The 19924-nt window shown below is 33.5% G+C and overlaps 1 protein-coding gene across 1 annotated transcript in view; it reads right to left on the bottom strand.

The window, feature by feature from the left end:
• ZW10 (zw10 kinetochore protein) overlaps nt 1–19924 on the bottom strand; it is a 43140-nt gene that overhangs the window by 13951 nt on the left and 9265 nt on the right. The window contains exons 6-9 of the mRNA XM_077112892.1: nt 18908–19060; nt 18278–18469; nt 3763–3926; nt 2256–2438 (exon numbers count right to left, since the gene is read on the bottom strand). Coding sequence (XP_076969007.1) covers nt 2256–2438; nt 3763–3926; nt 18278–18469; nt 18908–19060 — 692 coding nt within the window. The remainder of the gene's footprint in view (nt 1–2255; nt 2439–3762; nt 3927–18277; nt 18470–18907; nt 19061–19924) is intronic.

Below are 19924 nucleotides of genomic sequence, written 5' to 3'. Positions count from 1 at the left end.
GTCAAAATTATCGCTAAAATTATAATGCTGATGAAGCAATATAATTACAGAAATGATTGAAAAATACTAATATTTTTCTGAAAAATAATGGGACTTAAATACATGTGTCTCAAAAAAAGTGACTCTTTGTGAGGAGAGTGAAAGAACCTAAGGTGGAAGACTTTAAGATCACACATAGTTATTTGTCAGGTCAAAATGTAAAGCAAAAAAACAAACAACAAAAATACAACTTCAATCTTCAGGAAAATAAATGGGTACACAGAGGGAGTTGTTTTCAAAGGATTTAGATAAAGATCATAAAAGGCAATCAAGGTGAAAATGGTTTTTAGTAAAAGAGCTTTTCAAATTTGTGCAGTTTAAATCTAATTCCAGGAACTAAATGCCAAGAAAAAGAACCAGGCTGAAATCTAGAGCAGTGGTTCTTAACCAGGGAAAATTTTGCCCTCCAGAACATTTGGCAATATCTGGAGACATTTTTGGTTGTTACAACTTGGGAGTGGGGTGGGGGGTGGGTTGCTATTGGCATCAAATGGGGTAGAGGTCAGGGATATGGCTAAGCATTCTATAGGACAGCGCCCCATAGCAAAGAATTATCTGGCCCAAAATGCCAGATCCAGAGGAAATCACATTAGGATTTGGGTACCCAAGAGAAATGTCATATTACAGAATATCAGAACTACTTGAGTAGGGTGGTCCGTGACTAAATAGTTCAGCTCTCTCACATTATCAAAGAAGAAAATCAAGTCCAGCAAGGTTAAAAGATGTAGCTCAGAGTCACAGAAAAGCCCAGAAATAATCCTACTTACTAAAAGGGGGTTGTGGCAGAGATAAGTGACATATAGATACTAATTCATTTAACAAATATTGAGTGAGCACTTAAGCATGCGTAGCATGTACCAGGCATTTTTTTTTTTTTTGGTGCTGGAAATACAACAGTAAATGAAACAGTAAAAAAAAAAAAAAAACCTGCCCTCATGGAGTTTAGTTTCTAGAGAGGGAGAAACAGTAAATAAATAATTCATATAGAATGTTGGTTGATGATAAATGATATCAAGAAAAATAAAGCAAAAAAACAAAGCAAAGGGAGCAAGTTATGTGGATATCTGATGAAAGAATGCTCCAAGCAGAGGGAACAAGAGGTTCAATTGCAACTGTGCAACCAAATAGGCCTAGCAAATTCAGGGAACAGCAACGAGTCCAGAGTGGCTGTAACATAGTGACTAAACAAGAATGCAAGAAGATGGACTCAGTGGCAATCGGGCCATGGGTTAACTGTATAAGGCCTTGTAGGCTATTATAAAACTTTTGGGTCTTTCTCTAAATGCAATGGAAAGCTGGTGGATTCTGAGCAGAGAAGTGATATTTATGCTCGGAAAAAAAAAAAAAAGCCACTGCACAGTTCCTAGCACTGGGTAGATTTCAGTTCCCTTAATACAAAATAACTTCAAAATGTGTTTGTATCTGTGCAACTCAAATAAATAAATATTTTGCTGAAGTGGACTCAATCACAGCATACCCTAAGAAAAATAGGGGATGACAGAAGGAGTAAGAACCTAACTCTCTGTAATAGCAAAAAAATGACTGAGGAACCTAATATTAAGGGGTTGCCTTAGTCTATGTTTTGCTTTAATCTAAGTAATACTCTGTATTTATCAAATATTATTTTATATATTTATGATATAAAAAAACAGAAAAGAAAAATGGACAAGATTATCTAAGGTCAAAGGATTAAATCAGTCTCAGTGCAAATTAATCAGTTCATGGCTTTTGCAGGAGATTGCTTATATCCTATAAAGACTACATCTTTTTGTTTACTTGTTTTAGTATTTTACCTTTGGAACTAATCCCTATATTAGCCAGAGAGATGAAGTCAACATTTTCACAATAGGGTATGATCTCTGGGCATAATAAAACCCAAATATATCTGTTAAAATCTGTATTACTAAAAACTCAAATAATAAAGCTGAGTCCATAATCTATAAAATAATATAATCTAATTTCAATGATAGTAATCACAGTTATATAGATGTTTTGAGTTTCCATGTTTCATGTGCATAAGCTTACCTGGACTTCACAAAAACCCTATGAAAGAGGTAGATATTAAGACCACTCTGAAGGTGAGAAAATTAAAGTTCAGAAGATTAATAACTTGTCACAGTGAACTCATCAACTGTCATGCTCTCTTTCACCCTACCATATGTGACTCAAATATGAGCTGTTTCCTAAACACAAAGTAATATGCTTTAACACTGTACCTTCACAGTGTTGTGAATTTCAGAGGTCATTAAGTTTCTGGCTGCCACAATCACATCCTGGCATTTCTTGTTAGCAAAATGAGAATTGATGTTACGGGCATATTTCAGTAAATCAGTTGTATCTCCTTTTAAAAACTTCATCTCCTTTAGGGCATTTTCAAATTCTTCAGTGGACTGTATGATCTGAGAAAGACAGAGAAGAAAATTATTAATGATACATATATATTTTATTTCAATATTAAAGTTTCAAATCCAACAAACAGAAAAAAAAAAAGGACCAACTGGTCCTTTAATTTTAGGACAGATCATCAATTACTAAATATAAAAATATTATACAGCTATCCCTTCCACATCGCAACTTTTCCCCATTGCAGTTTTGATCTCCAGTGCGTCGGCATAAGAAATTAAGTGAGGGGCGGGCCGCGGTGGCTCAGCGGGCAAAGTGCTTGCCTGCCATGCCGGAGGACCTCGGTTCGATTCCCGGCCCCAGCCCATGTAAAAAACAAACAAACAAACAAAATACAATAAAACAAGAAAATGTTTAAAGATGTTTCCCTTTCTTCCTTCCTTCCTTCCTTCTCTCTGTCTTTCCTTCCCTTCCTCCCTCTCTCTTTAAAAAAAAAAAAAAAAAAAAAAAAAAAAAAAAAAAAAAAGAAATTAAGTGAGAATTCTGGTTAGTTTCGTGTAAGCCACAGATGTGTCAACGTAAGAAGGCAGGAGAGATGTGCCACAGGCTAACGGTGGGTACCAGCAGGGAATTTCAAAGTTTAAATGTTTCGTTTTTCATGCAGTATGTTCAATATTAAACTCCAATTTATTTCATTTTTTAAAAACTTTCATATTATTTCATATTTTTAAAAATTTCTTTTTCATGAAGTATTTTTATTTAACATTGAACGACATATAGCCTATGACCAAATACTCAACCCAAGTTTTACAGTAAGGTATTGTAAACACCCCATATAAGAAAAAGATAAAATTCAGACTTCTTTTCTGGTATGAAGGGAGGGCCAAAAAATGTTTACACATATTTTCCAGATTGCAGGGGCATGCGCCCCTAATCCCAATGATGTAGAAAGGATACCTGTACATTTTCCAGCCTTAAGTTCATCAGGAAGAATATCTTCAATAGAAATTTCTGACTCTACATAGTAAAGGTACAAGGATGTTTGTAATAAATATATTTATTTTAGTATTTTCTAGGAAACACTAAAAAGAAGCAAAGAGGGAAGTGTTAAATAGTGGCTACTACAGCTGGTACAAGTATAAAAGAACAATTGTTTTTCAAAAGTATGTTACTAACAAAAATATACTTAACCAGAAAACATACTTCCTCAGTCAGAGGAAGGAAGCCAGGAGAGAAATGCAGTTTGGAGAATTTACCTCCATTCCTTAATAATTGTCTTAAAGATATAACTAAAAAACAAAATATCTCCAAGGAAAAACAAAAGACATCAATAAAAATCTATAATCTCTCAAAATTTTCTTTGATATCTCTTGTTCTTACCTCTTCATACTGCTGTAACTTGCTGCTATTTGTTGGAATAGAATAAACCAAACAGTTTTTAATAAGGCACTCAGACAAATCCTCCCAGATCATGTCACCAAGCATCTCGGTCAATATGATCTTAGACATTTTTTCATTTTCTAGGCCAGTGTCAAGAGGCAAATCTGAATTTAAAAGAAAAAAATATTAAATGAGAAACCATTCACAGTTCTGATATATTAACAAGTTTCCTAGTTTTCTAGAATCCTTTACTTTTAAAGATGAAAGAAAACAGCACAGACAATTTTACAGCCATCTCAACTGACTGTGTGGGACAAAGCATTTCACACAATTATTTATATATGATTCGTATACACTCTATTAACGTCTGTAGAAATAAGGTATAAAAGCACACTTCTGATGCAAAATCGAGTGAAGATGTCTCAGAAGCAAATAGTACTATGAACAGTAAAGAAATACTGTGAATTTGTTAAGTTTCTTTAAAAAAAAAAAACAATAAATTTTGTCAGGTGAAATCAATTAAATGTCCAACACAAAACAATGTAATTTTTGAACAGGATCTGACCTTACAATTTGGGCCAGCTAAAATAGGACTTGGATTCTTGCACGAAAAAGAAAACCATTTTTAGATAAAGAGATGGTAGAAGAAATTTCAGCTACAGAAACTTTATTAGAAAATCATGAGAAATACTAAAAAAAAACATGTATTATAATATGTAGACGTCTTCAACTAAGCCACCAAACAACTGTCCATGGAATGTAAGATCTTTCTAAGAATACCAAAGCTTCAATTGAGTCAAATCTGAAAATTTGCAAGTACATTTCTTCAGCTTTAGATGATAATGTGGGTACATTTGTTTAAAATGACTTCTAAATTTACAAAGAAATAGTGTCAACTCATGGATGAGAAGATCAAAGCTGTTCAATAATTTTTTATTAGAGAAGTTCACAGATATTTTTAATCTTTTACATTTGCCAAAGATTTTCAGCTAGGTAAGAAAAAAGTGGTTTCTATTACAACAAACACAGTGCTTCAACTAAATTAGATCAAAAATCCAGACTTAATGGAATTTTAAAATAAGAAACTAATGATTGTTTTAATGCTTCACTCCACTGCATGATACATATTTTGAAACAGATGCTATGAAAAGTGCCACAGACACAGTTGTTAAAATCGCTCAATATATATACATGCAAATACTATAAATTATCATTGGTTTATGGAATTGTTGAAAGAAATAGAAGGCAATGAATGCAATAATCACATGTCCCTTGTCAATGCTCCTTAGTTAAGGCTGGAAAACTTTTACAAAGATTTACTGCACCGTTAACATCAAGATTTTCTTGAAACAAAATGAGGGCTTGCCAAGTATTCAATAATCAAAGATAAAAAATGGCAATGCAGGGGTGCAAGGGTAGTTCAGTGGTAGAATTCTCACCTGCCAGGCAGGAGACCTGGGTTCGATTCCTGAACCACGCACTTCCAAAAAATCAAATAAACAAACAAAAACCAAAGAAACAAAAATTCAACAAATGGTGCTACAATAACATGATGCTCACATGGAAAAAGAAGAAAATGTGACCCCCATCATATAGCATACAACAACAACAAAAAAGGCAATGCAATTATGTTTTCTTACTGACATCATACTGCATATGCAGCTCCAAGAAAAGGAAAAGCTTATTTCTGACCTACCTAAACAGGTAAGATAATTTATATTGGAGTTACACCTATTCATAATATAAATCATTATGGATAACATTTTTATCCATTTTTCTAGAAAGACTAAACATGGAGAGGCTATTTATTGTAAACAGCAATGTAAATGGACTGCAAAAAATACCAACTTGAATGTTTTATAATAGTGGTAATTTTAGAGCTCTCTTTCAATTTATGTAATACCACTTTGAATTTTATATTAATAATATTAATTTGATATGAGTTAGTGAATGTACTTAACTCAGTCATAGTTTTAAAATTGGTACATTTTTGCTTCAAAGTCAAATCAATTCTTCTAAAGGAAATTTGTAAATGTGGACGTAAAAAAAATTTTTTTTTTGATAATCAGTCACTAGAAAAGTTTTAAAGTATCTTTAAGTATGTTTCAAACATTTGGGTATGGACTCTACTTTCTCAATTTTATGAAATGTAAATACAGATCAAGAATTTCTGAGGAAAATTTGCATCCAAATTGAGAAGAGCTATAAGTACATAATACACACCAAATTCCAAAGTTTGTATTAAAAAATGTCAATAATTAATACTGATTATATACTGAAATGATAGTTCTTTGGACATATTGCATTAAATAAGATATTATCAAAAATAATCTCACAAGGGATAATTGGAGATGAAGGGATACAGACTGTACAACGGGACTGGATATAAAAACTCAGAAATGGACAGCACAATACTACCCAATTGTAATGCAATTATGTTAAAACACTGAATGAAGCTGCATGTGAGGTATAGGTTTTTTGTTTTTGTTTTTTTTGTTTTTTTTTCTTTCTATTATTGTTTTAATTCTTATTCTGTTGTCTTTTTATTTCTTTTTCTAAATTGATGCAAATGTACTAAGAAATGATGAATATGCAACTATGTGATGTTATTAAGAATTACTGATTGTACATGTAGATTGGAATGATTTCTAATTGTTTTGTTAATTCTTTTTTTAATTAATAAAAAAAAAATAAAATAAAATAAAATAAAAAAAATAATCTCACATTTTTCTTTTTACTTTTCTTAATGTGGCTTCTAGAAAATTTCCAATTACATTATATGACTTGCATTACATATAATGTACATACAAGTGCACAATTTCTATTGTATGGTGCTGCTCTAAGTCGTGATACCTAAATATAGGTATCACTATAGTCAAGCAGTATAAGCAGCTGGCACAATACCAAGCTCTATAAAGGTTTGTGAATGGATGTAAAGAACACATCCCAGAAAAGGAAAAGCTAGGTATAACACAAAGGAAAAGCTAGGTATAATACATAGGTACAATCACCCTGTATAAATCATTTGTATTCTTTTCTTTTTTCTTAAGATCATATCATAAACACTTCACCATACTAGTAAAATTATTCTTGGGGAATTATTGCTAAATGGATGTAGTTTCCATATGGAGTGATGAAAAAGTTTCAGTAATGGATGGTGTCGTAATAGCACACAGTGAATCTAATTAATACCACTGAATTGTACACCTTAAAGTGGTTAAAATCCAAAATTCTGTGTTGTATGTTACCATTATAAAGAATTTTTAAAAATTATTCTATAAAAATTTTACTTAGTTTTTCATTTGGAAAGGGTGATGAATTTTGTCAAATATTGATAGCTTTCTTACATTAACCATCTTCGCACTTTTAGAATAAAACCTGATCATAATGCATCCTTTAAAAAGATATGGTATTTAATTTACTATTATTTTGTTGAAAATGCTTGCACTTATGAGCAATAAGTAAAATTGTTTCATAATGTTTTATGTGTATGCATGCTATCATTATTATGCTCTGGTATTAAGGTCATGCTAATTAAAAAAAAATAATTAGGACACTTTTCACCTTTTTCTAAGGACCAAAACAGCAATTAACAAAAGAATTATCTGTAATTTGAAGAATAGATAGAATTTAGCCAAAAACTTTGGTGCCCTCTTCAGTGGTAAGTAGTCTTTCAACAACCTTTCAAATTTCTTCTACAACTATTTGTATGTTCTTCTACAACTATTTGATTGTTCAGAGTTTCTGTTTCTTGGTAAATTTTAGGAATTTCTATCTTCTAAAAAAAATCATCCATGGCAAAAAGTAAATCATGACTGTAACAAGTCCAACATCACTAGCATGTATAAAGTAAAAGCTACAAGTGCATCTCCTCTCCCTGTTCACGTGATGAGTGTTTTGTATTTTTCTTCCCTTAAGTTCATACAACATACATACATACTCATACAAGGGGTTTCCTTTTTTTCACTTTTATAAAAATGGGCTCATGTCATAGATTTTAAACTTGTTTATCACTTAAAAATAGATCATGCAGGCAGGCCACATTGGCTCAGCAGGCAGAATTCTCGCCTGTCATGCTGGAAACCCAGGTTTGATTCCCGGTGCCTGCCCATGTTAAAAAAAAAAGTCTATTAAAAATAGATCCTGGGCGGGACATGGTGGCTTCTAGAAAATTTCCAATTACATTATATGACTTGCATTCTTGCCTGCCATGCCAGAGGACCCGGGTTCGATTCCCGATGCCTGCCCATGTTGAAAAAAATAATAATAAATGAAAAAAAAAATAGATCCTGCCTATCTCTAACTTCATTTATTTTCAGTAGCTGCTTAATATTCATATTATGGATAAACTGTTAAATTATAAAACCATTTCTTAAATGATGTATATTCAGGTTGTTTACAGTGTGTATGTATATATATCAGACATACAAACATATATACTGTGATACTACTTCTATAAAGAATTAAAACATAGGATACCTGAGCCAAAGGTACGCATATTTTAGATTTTACTTTCACGTTACTTTCTAAAAAAACCTATCGTCCCCAGTAAAACGAGACTTTTATCAAATACTATGTTCTCATTTATACTTGGCTCTACTTCTGAACTCTTACATTCCAATGATCTTGTGCCAAGAATATATAGTTTTAATTACAAAATCTCCCACTAGTGTTCTTCAAATCTTTCTCATCATTTCTCACAAATATATTTTTATTTGAGCTGTAATTTTTTCATTTTAAATATATATAATTTGATTGGAATGTATTAAATTTATACATTATTTTGGAACAAACTGAAAATTTTATGAGACTGTTTTATTCAGGTCTTACTTGTGCCCTCAATAAGTTTTATGGATTTCTTCACATGTAACCTCTCCTTTCTTGCTAAATTTGTCTTTGAGTATTTCATAGATTACATCTTTAAAAATAAGATAGTTACAGAAATAAAGGAGGTAATAACAGGATACTATGAACAACTTTACGCTAATAAATACAACAATTTAGAGGAAATGGACGGGTTCCTGGAAAGACATGAACAACCAACTTTGACTCAAGAAGACATAGATGACCTCAACAAACCAATCACAAGTAAAGAAATTGAATTAGTCATTCAAAAGCTTCCTAAAAAGAAAAGTCCAGGACCAGATGGCTTCACATGTGAATTCTACCAAACGTTCCAGAAAGAATTAGTACCAATTCTCTTCAAACTCTTCAAAAAAATCGAAGTGGAGGGAAAACTACCTAATTCATTCTATGAAGCCAACATCACCCTCATACCAAAACCAGGCAAAGATATTACAAAAAAAGAAAACTACAGACCAATCTCTCTAATGAATATAGATGCAAAAATCCTCAATAAAATTCTAGCAAATCGTATCCAACAACACATTAAAAGAATTATACATCATGACCAAGTAGGATTCATCCCAGGTATGCAAGGATGGTTCAACATAAGAAAATCAATTAATGTAATACACCATATCAACAAATCAAAGCAGAAAAATCACATGATCATCTCAATTGATGCAGAGAAGGCATTCGACAAGATTCAACATCCTTTCCTGTTGAAAACACTTCAAAAGATAGGAATACAAGGGAACTTCCTTAAAATGATAGAGGGAATATATGAAAAACCCACAGCTAATATCATCCTCAATGGGGAAAAATTGAAAACTTTCCCCCTAAGATCAGGAACAAGACAAGGATGTCCACTATCACCACTATTATTCAACATTGTGTTGGAGGTTCTAGCCAGAGCAATTAGACAAGAAAAAGAAATACAAGGCATCAAAATTGGAAAGGAAGAAGTAAAACTATCACTGTTTGCAGACGATATGATACTATACGTCGAAAACCCGGAAAAATCCACAACAAAAACTACTAGAGCTAATAAATGAGTACAGCAAAGTATCAGGTTACAAGATCAACATTCAAAAATCTGTAGCATTTCTATACACTAGTAATGAACAAGCTGAGGGGGAAATCAAGAAACGAATCCCATTTACAATTGCAACTAAAAGAATAAAATACCTAGGAATAAATTTAACTAAAGAGACAAAAAACCTATATAAAGAAAACTACAAAAAACTGCTAAAAGAAATCACAGAAGACCTAAATAGATGGAAGGGCATACCGTGTTCATGGATTGGAAGACTAAATATAGTTAAGATGTCAATCCTACCTAAATTGATTTACAGATTCAATGCAATACCAATCAAAATCCCAACAACTTATTTTTCAGAAATAGAAAAACCAATAAGCAAATTTATCTGGAAGGGCAGGTTGCCCCGAATTGCTAAAAACATCTTGAGGAAAAAAAACGAAGCTGGAGGTCTCACGCTGCCTGACTTTAAGGCATATTATGAAGCCACAGTGGTCAAAACAGCATGGTATTGGCATAAAGATAGATATATCGACCAATGGAATCGAATAGAGTGCTCAGATATAGACCCTCTCATCTATGGACATTTGATCTTTGATAAGGCAGTCAAGCCAACTCACCTGGGACAGAACAGTCTCTTCAATAAATGGTGCCTAGAGAACTGGATATCCATATGCAAAAGAATGAAAGAAGACCCATCTCTCACACCCTACACAAAAGTTAACTCAAAATGGATCAAAGATCTAAACATTAGGTCTAAGACCATAAAACAGTTAGAGGAAAATGTTGGGAGATATCTTATGGATCTTACAACTGGAGGCGGTTTTATGGACCTTAAACCTAAAGCAAGAGCACTGAAGAAGGAAATAAATAAATGGGAACTCCTCAAAATTAAACACTTTTGTGCATCAAAGAACTTCATCAAGAAAGTAGAAAGACAGCCTTCACAATGGGAGACAATATTTGGAAATGATATATCAGATAAAGGTCTAGTATCCAGAATTTATAAAGAGATTGTTCATCTCAACCACAAAAAGACAGCCAACCCAATTACAAAATGGGAAAAAGACTTGAACAGACACCTCTCAGAAGAGGAAATACGGATGGCCAAGAGGCACATGAAGAGATGCTCAATGTCCCTGGCCATTAGAGAAATGCAAATCAAAACCACAATGAGATATCATCTCACACCCACCAGAATGGCCATTATCAACAAAACAGAAAATGACAAGTGCTGGAGAGGATGCGGAGAAAGAGGCACACTTATCCACTGTTGGAGGGAATGTCAAAGGGTGCAACCACTGTGGAAGGCAGTTTGGCGGTTCCTCAAAAAGCTGAATATAGAATTGCCATACGACCCAGCAATACCATTGCTAGGTATCTACTCAAAGGACTTAAGGGCAAAGACACAAACGGACATTTGCACACCAATGTTTATAGCAGCATTATTTACAATTGCAAAGAGATGGAAACAGCCAAAATCTCCATCAACAGAAGAGTGGCTAAACAAACTGTGGTATATACATACGATGGAATATTATGCAGCTCTAAGACAAGATAAACTTATGAACCATGTAATAACATGGATGGACCTAGAGAATATTATGCTGAGTGAATCCAGCCAAAAACTAAAGGACAAATACTGTATGGTCCCACTGATGTGAACGGACATTCGAGAATAAACTTGAAATATGTCATTGGTAACAGAGTTCAGCAGGAGTTAGAAACAGGGTAAGACAATGGGTAATTGAAGCTGAAGGGATACAGACTGTGCAACAGGACTAGATACAAAAACTCAAAAATGGACAGCACAATAATACCTAATTGTAAAGTAATCATGTTAAAACACTGAATGCAGCTGCATCTGAGCTATAGGTTTTTGTTTTGTTTTGTTTTGTTTTGTTTTGATTTTACTATTATTACTTTTATTTTTTTCTCTATATTAACATTCTATATCTTTTTCGGTTATGTTGCTAGTTCTTCTAAACCAATGCAAATGTACTAAGAAATGATGATCATGCATCTATGTGATGATGTTAAGAATTAATGATTGCATGTGTAGAATGGTATGATCTCTAAATGTTGGGTTAATTTCTTTTTTTCCGTTAATTAAAAAAAAAAAAAAAGAGAAGGGATAATTGGAGATGAAGGGATACAGACTGTACAACGGGACTGGATATAAAAACTCAGAAATGGACAGCACAATACTACCCAATTGTAATGCAATTATGTTAAAACACTGAATGAAGCTGCATGTGAGGTATAGGTTTTTTGTTTTTGTTTTTTTTGTTTTTTTTTCTTTCTATTATTGTTTTAATTCTTATTCTGTTGTCCTTTTATTTCTTTTTCTAAATCGATGCAAATGTACTAAGAAATGATGAATATGCAACTATGTGATGTTATTAAGAATTACTGATTGTACATGTAGATTGGAATGATTTCTAATTGTTTTGTTAATTCTTTTTTTAATTAATAAAAAAAAAAATTCAAAAAAAAAAAAAATAAATAAGATAGTTTTCAAATTTTAATTTATAACTGACTACTGCTAGTCTAGAGAGAAGCTACCAATTTTGAAGTCCATGCTTAATCCAATTTTTTTAGTTAGACTGTAAACAAGATTCCTGGCTAAAAAAACTAAAACTGCTTCTACTATATTTTCAGGACCTAAGAGCAGGACAACTGTTTTCCTCAATGAGTGTGAACTGGATCTGACTGGCTGGCTGTGCTTTCCAGACAACTTAGTAAATTATCTTATTAATTAGTCTTAGGAGAGTCTTTGTTTTCTAGATATACAATTACATTATTTGCATTAAAAAGATAACCTCTTTTCTTTAATATCCATATTTTTGTTTTCTTATTGCACCAGCTATGACCTCCAAAACAATGTCACAGAGTAAAAGTGATAGTGAGATTTCCTGACTTATAAATGATTTTAATGGAAATAAGGTTATTCATTTTTTTTTTAACATGGGCAGGCACCGGGAATCGAACCCGGGTCCTCTGGCATGGCAGGCAAGCGTTCTTGCCGCTGAGCCACTGTGGCCCGCCCACATTTTTTAATATAATGTTTGATGCTGGCTTTTTTTTGAGTCTTAATCATAATCTTAAAAGAAAATTCAATAAAGCGTAATTTATTATTATGCAATGTAGCCCATCATATAGATTAATCATTTCACTATTCTTTAAGATTTAATTTTTCCCCAGGATTTCAATATTATGACATTATGGTAGACATATACATAAGGGATTTACATACTTAAGATTATTTCTTTAGAGCAGACTCCTAGAAGTTGAAATCTTGGTTTAAAGGATATAGTCATTTTAAAGTTTTCATATTTTGCCAATTCTTTCCAAAAGAATTTTCTTTCTCCTCTTTTAAAAGTTTTGTGTTTGGTATAAAAAAAAACTTGGAATAAAAAACTACAGTCAAAAAATGGAAGGAGGATCGTGTAACCAAAGACAAACATAGGAGGAGGGGAAAAGCCTTTATAAAGTTTAGAAAAACTAAAATCCAAAGAAAGTAGAGGCTTCCAAAGAGAACCATAGACTTAAAAAACGATTTTTAGACTATATTTAGATCAGGAAGATGAAGGAAGATGTTGATTCATGGATTTCAAAGAGAATACAGAATTCCTAAACTTCTGCTTTGCTTTCCTCTTTGCCAAAGACAATGATTTCTGAACCAAAGTGGGAGGGAATAAATGGTATAAGAAAAACCAGATGTATAAAAAATTAGAAGAGCACCTAGCTACACTAAATAAGCTGTATTCTGCTCTGAAGATATTATATCCTAGGTACTATGAAAACTTACAAATACAGTAACATGTTGAATTCTGATTAATGAGACCAATGACAAACTGGAAAAAGGTTTCTACTGAAGGGCCCCGAGGCACCCTTTGACTATGGCCCTACCCCAGGTAACAAATGTATTATCACTGACTTAAGAAAACATGGTTATCAATTATGCATGCAACATGAAACAGAAAGGACAGTGTGTACATTGCAAAATTTTTCTCATAAAATTTAATGCAGATTAACATAAATTCCAAAACAATCAAGTACAAGTAAAAAATGAAAGAATAGCAGTTTCCACTAAGAATGACAAAGGATTTTCATTTACATTAAATTAAATGAGTTAACTGTGTAATAACAGCTTTAGAATATACTAACAGAAATAGGGAACTGAGAATGAGGACATGCATGTTCTCATACATTTCAGAAATGGTTCAGGCTATACCTAGAATACTTTGTTATACATCTGATGTTAAGAGAAATACAGAAAAAATGGAATATATTCACAAGAGGGCAATGAGGATAAACAATGTCATAAAAACAAACAAAGGATGTTTTACTGGTGATACAATTTAGGGGAAATAATAACCGCTACCATAAAAAATCTGAAAGTCCATCATGTTTAAGAGGAATTAAACATGTTCAGTAAGGCTCCACAAAAACTAACATCAGTAAAGCAGTCATTAAAAGAGTAATACACCCCCTACATGGGATAAAAAAATAAATAAATAATGGGGGGACAAAGGATAAAATAAATTGGGTAGAGTGGTCAATGAAAGAGAGGGGTATGGGGTATGGTATGTATGAGTTTTTTCTTTTAATTTCTTTTTTCTGGAGTGATGCAAATGTTCTGAAAAATGATCATAGTGTTGAATACGCTACTATGTGGTGAAATTGTGAACCACTGATTGTATACCATATATGGAATGTATGTGTGTGAAGATTTGACAACAAAAATATTTTTTTTAGAAAAAGGGTAATATACTTTAAACAAACATTTTAAACATCCGCTATTTTGGTAATAGCCTTTAACATGGATAGCAGAAACAATTTTTAAAAAGTAAACAATCAAAAAAAGTTTCTTAGTACTGAAAGTTGCCCAAAGGTAGGATGAAAAGTCTCAAAAGGAAATGAGGGCGGGCCGCGGTGGCTCAGCGGGCAAAGTGCTTGCCTGCTATGCCGGAGGACCTCGGTTCGATTCCCGGCCCCAGCCCATGTAACAAATACGGGGAAACAGAATGCAATAAAACAGGAAAATGTTTGGAGATGTTTCCCTTTCTTCCTTCCTTCCTTCCTTCTGTCCTTCCTTCCTTCTCTCTGTCTTTCCTTTAAAAAAGAGAAAAAAAAAAAAAAAAAAAAAAAGGAAATGAGTTTTCTCTCAAGGGCGCTCAAGCTGACTATCTGACCAATTGACAGGAATATTCTACAGGAGAGTCAAGCATTAGAGAGATACTTGAATTGAATCACCTCTCTGGTTCCTCTCAGCCCTTGTATACTTTCTTTACACTTTTATAGTTAAGAAACACAATTTTATTTACATCTAATAAAAATAAGAATGTATTTCTCCCCTAAGTGAAGATCTAAGAACAAGAAAAACTACCTCAGATTTCTATAGTTTATGCAAGTCTGAACTTGCTTCACTGATCCTGCTCCTGTCAAGACTATAAAAAGATACAAATGTCCATCAACAGACAAGTGGATTAACAAAATGTGGTATATCTGAGCATTATACATGATGCCTAATGAATGCAGGTGGCTGAAGGATACACTGAGAAGGAGAATGGGAACGATGGTGTATACATATGATCGACTATTGTGCTGCTACAAAAAGGAACGAAGTCGTGAGGCATGCAACACTGGGAATCAACCTGTGGAACATTCAAGGAGGCAAAATAAGCCAGAAACAAAACAGTAAATATTGCATGGTCTCCTTTAGAAAATGCTTAAAAGAAAACAGGGGCATACACTGTAAGCTTATAGGAGTCACATTTAGTCCAGAGCGGTAATTATTATTTCTGGATTGTGAGAGATTGTTTTATATATGCATAATCTGGTATCTCTTTAGAGATAAGAATGAAGCTGATCAGGTTGGGATTAAGATAATTCAGAATACAGGGGTAAGGAAGACATTGTCTATATTTTAGAACCTCACCTACTCTTTGAGACCAAAGGAAGAAAGGTTTATTTGTCAGGAACCTAAATTTCCTGTAGCACATAATCTAACTCAATCTGTGTGGATAGTTCATTTAAACAATTGAAACACAGGGAGCCCAGAATAAGATGGAAGGCCGTTTATCCTGTAGAGCTTAATGTAATACCTGGATACATTCTAGAAAATATTAAGTAGATAACCAAAAAGTATTGGCATATGAGAAGGATGAAGGATGAGAAAAAAAAATAAGGAACTATTAAACTTTACCACCAGGGAAACCCCAATACTGTGTCAAACATTAGGAATACCCAAATAAATAGGCCAAGCCCTTGATTTTGAGGCTTGCTCTTGTGAAGCTTATATATGTAGTGGAGAAGCTTAACCTATCTATAGATACGCCTAAGAGTTACTTCTGGAGGACCTCTTGTGTTGCTCAGATGTGGCCTCACTCTCTCTAAGCCCAACTCTGCAAGTGAAGTCATTGCCCTTCCCCCTATGTGGGACAAGACATCCAGGGATGAAACTGTCCCTGGCAGCATGGGAGATGATTCCAAGGGATGAATCTGGCCCTGCCACTGTGGGATCAACAATGCCATCTTGACCAAAAGGGGGAAAAGAAATGTAACCAACAAGGTATCAGAGGCTGAGAGAGTTCAAATACAGTCAAGAGGCTATTCTGGAGAGCTCATTCTTATGAAAGCTTCAGTTAGACATTGTTACCTAACATAACTTGCCAACCCCCAACCAAAACCATTCTAGCCAGTCCTAAAGAATACCTAGAGCAATATATAAGATCTACAAAGGTTCCATGCCCTAGGGTAACTTTCCAGAAACCTACAACCTTCAGATGGGTCCCTGGACCAGATAAGTTCTGCAACCTAGATGGGCAAGCCTCTCCAGAACATCAGCCAGTTCCATCTCCCTACCCCATATTACTGACAGCCCCTTTCAACATCAGAAAGTTAGAATGGGCATAGCCCAAATACCCCTAAAGAGTAGAAGAAAGATCAAAGGTGATGGTAGAATTATACAGAGAAGGTAGGGTCACATTATACAATAAAAAAAGGTTAAAAGAAACTATAAAAAGAATCTTTGCATTTACATATAAATTATTAATATATAAAATAAACTGTTTATAACTTCGAGGAAGGCACACAAATACAGCAGCATTTCTTTTTTTATTTTCTCCATTGCAAAACTGACTATTCAATAAGTATTCAATGAGTATCACTGCTTAATTATATTGATATTTCTTTTAGCCTCCAGTGGAGGAGCAGCTAGAGATAAAAACCTAAAATTGTGGAATTATAACCCATAACTAATTCTACAACTAATTTTGTCTTGTGCTTTGAAATTTATTACTTTTTTTGTATATATGTTATTTTTCACAAAATAGAAAAAAATAAGTCAATTGTGATGATAAAAGAAATATTTATTTATTCTAGCCTCCAATGTTCTGGAGCAGCTAGAAGGAAAAATCTGAGATGATGGTATGGGATCGGTCCTGTAACTACTTGTTGAAGAGTGTTTTGAAAACTATTGCTTTTTTCTTTAATTTGTGTATATGTCACATTATACAATAAAAAAAGGTTAAAAGAAACTATAAAAAGAATTCTTTGCATTTACATATAAATTATTAATATATAAAATAAACTGTTTATAACTTCGAGGAAGGCACACAAATACAGCAGCATTTCTTTTTTTATTTTCTCCATTGCAAAACTGACTATTCAATAAGAAAAGTGAGAAAAACAAAAAGAAGGTAAGTCAGATGGACTAAAAATCAACAGAATTAAAATGAAACACCATGAAATTTTACTTTTAATAGTGTGACAAACAGGAAAATGATTCAAGCAACAAAGAAACTGGCTAAAGTGAAAATATAAAGATCTTACTAATAAGTTGTATTGTAATATAATTTATTCCCTGTGTTAAGCCCAGTTTGTTTATCTCAAGTTAATGGGTATTTTCCCACTGAAAAGTTTAAGAAGCACTTGGTTTACTTCTGCTTCATTTCTGTTTCTTTCACAATTAAAGCATGCATTCCAAAATACGATAATACCACAAATTCAACTGAAATATTACAAATACATAACTTGGGGTACTACCGATGACCTGACCTGACAATATGAGCAGAGGAGTAAAGGAAGTAGAGCAAGAAATAAGAAGGTGACTCTTCTGCTCCTATGACATAATTTACTAGCCCCCTAATTTTCCATTGTGTATTCAAATTGTATACTCTAAAACAATACTTTAAAAATAACACTGATGGCTGGTGGTGATGGTAGCACAACACTGTGAATGTAATTAACACTACTGAATCGTATATTTGAAAATGACTAAAATCAGAAACTTTGTTGTATATATATTAACAGAATAAAAAATTTTTAAATTCATAGAAACAAAGAGTGATCCCTAGTGTAAACTATGGAATATATTAATAATACTATTATATTAATTTTTTCATCAATTGTAACAAAGTTAGTGCTCTAATGCAAAATGGCAATAATAGGGAAAACTGTGTGTGTTGGGGGGTTGATATAGGAACTGTGTACTTTCTGCATGGGTCTTCTGTAAACCTATGACTGATCTATTTTTTAAAAAATAAAGAAATCACAAAATTCTAAAAAAAATAAAAAATAACATTGACTTTTCCCAAATATAAAAGAACTGCCCTTACGGATACATACCTAGAAGCTGTTTCTGGAGCACTTCCAGTACCAATTTGATATTTGCAAACACTTCTGATGGTGATGGATGTTCTAAGTCAGTCATCACGGATTCAAAACGAAAGGTGACTATATTAGGCTGGCTTTCTATCACAGCATGAAGGGATGGGCAAGTGGCCAAAGGCCTAAGGATATACTTCAGTAGCATCTGACCTGAAAAATCACACGAACTCTCATAAAAAACTACTAGAAGAAACTTTGAAAAAGTAAGCATGTCATAAAAAATTGGATCTTAATGGCCTACTGACAAAAATACATATACTATGGTATTATACACCAAAAAATTATGCTCTGCAGGTTTTCTCATTGGAGTTTCTCAACTGTCTATAGATTTTTTATTTAAATTATTTTAAAAAAACAAATCATATAAATAACAGCACCTAGTTAAAAAAAAAGAGCAGGGGAGAGGGAGGGTTCAAGCCTTTAATAAAAGGGTAATATTATGACTATTCCATTTGATGAGTGATAAAGCCAAACCCAATGATCCTCTGTTAACACTCTCCAGAGAATATTTTGTAATCTCTTTTGTAATCCCTTTAACATTGGGCTTTCTAAAATTCCAGTTAAATGAAACAAAATAATATGCCCTACCAAATGATTTAAGTTTGGTGTGTAGTTCTCCAAGAATAGAAAATGCCAAGAGAATAGAAGTAAAGGGTGGCACAGGGGTCTTCTCTTCTTTCTGAGACTGTTCAGTGCATAAATGAAGTTCTGTTTGTAGGCAAGATTCCAAGCCACTGGTATCTAAGAAAAAGGAGAAAAAAATCAACTGTCCCAGCAATACAAGATATTCCCAACTCTATTTCTCAGAGCCCATTCTCTACTTAGATTCCTGAATATGTGGTTTTATTACAATACAGCTTTAATGCAACCAAATATTCATTATGACAAAAATGTCCTTGGTATTACTTTAAAATAGATGTCATGGTCAGGATCATGTGTCAACTTGGCTAGGTGGTGGTGCCCAGTTGTTTGCTGGGCAAGCACTGGCCTGCTGCTATGAGGACATTTCATGGACTTGAATCATGATTATGCTGGCTGCATTCACAGCTGATTGCACTTGTAATCATTAAAGGAGATGTCTTCTGCAATGAGTGACGCTTGATCTAATCACCAGAAGGCTTTGAAGGAGGATTCAGAAGAGACAGTCACTCTTCCTGCTTCAGCCGGTGAGCCTCTCCTATGGAGTTTGTTCAGACCCTTCATCGGAGTCGCCAGCTTCACAGCCTGCCCTACGGATTTTGGACTCTTTCATTCCCTTGGCTGACCAGCCAGCCTCTCCTGAGAGTTCACTGAGGAATTACATCAGAGTTGCCAGCTTGCGGCTTGCCTACAGACCTTAGACCCTCACATTCCCACAGTTACAGGAGACACTTTTATAAATTTTATATCTACAGATATCTCCTGCTGATTCTGTTTCTCTAGAGAACCCTAGCTAATACAATAGATAATAATTTTTTGGTATGCTCAAAGAATCAAACTAAGAGCAAAGGAAAGACAATGTGCCCATTTTAATTGTGAAATCTTCACACACATACAGGCCATCCATAGTATATAATCAATGGTTCACAATATCATCATATACTTGTGTATTCATCACCATGATCA

This window comes from Tamandua tetradactyla, chromosome 8 (genome assembly GCF_023851605.1).
Source record: "Tamandua tetradactyla isolate mTamTet1 chromosome 8, mTamTet1.pri, whole genome shotgun sequence".
NCBI classification, from domain to species: Eukaryota; Metazoa; Chordata; class Mammalia; order Pilosa; family Myrmecophagidae; genus Tamandua; species Tamandua tetradactyla.
This window is presented reverse-complemented; position numbering and strand designations above follow the sequence as displayed.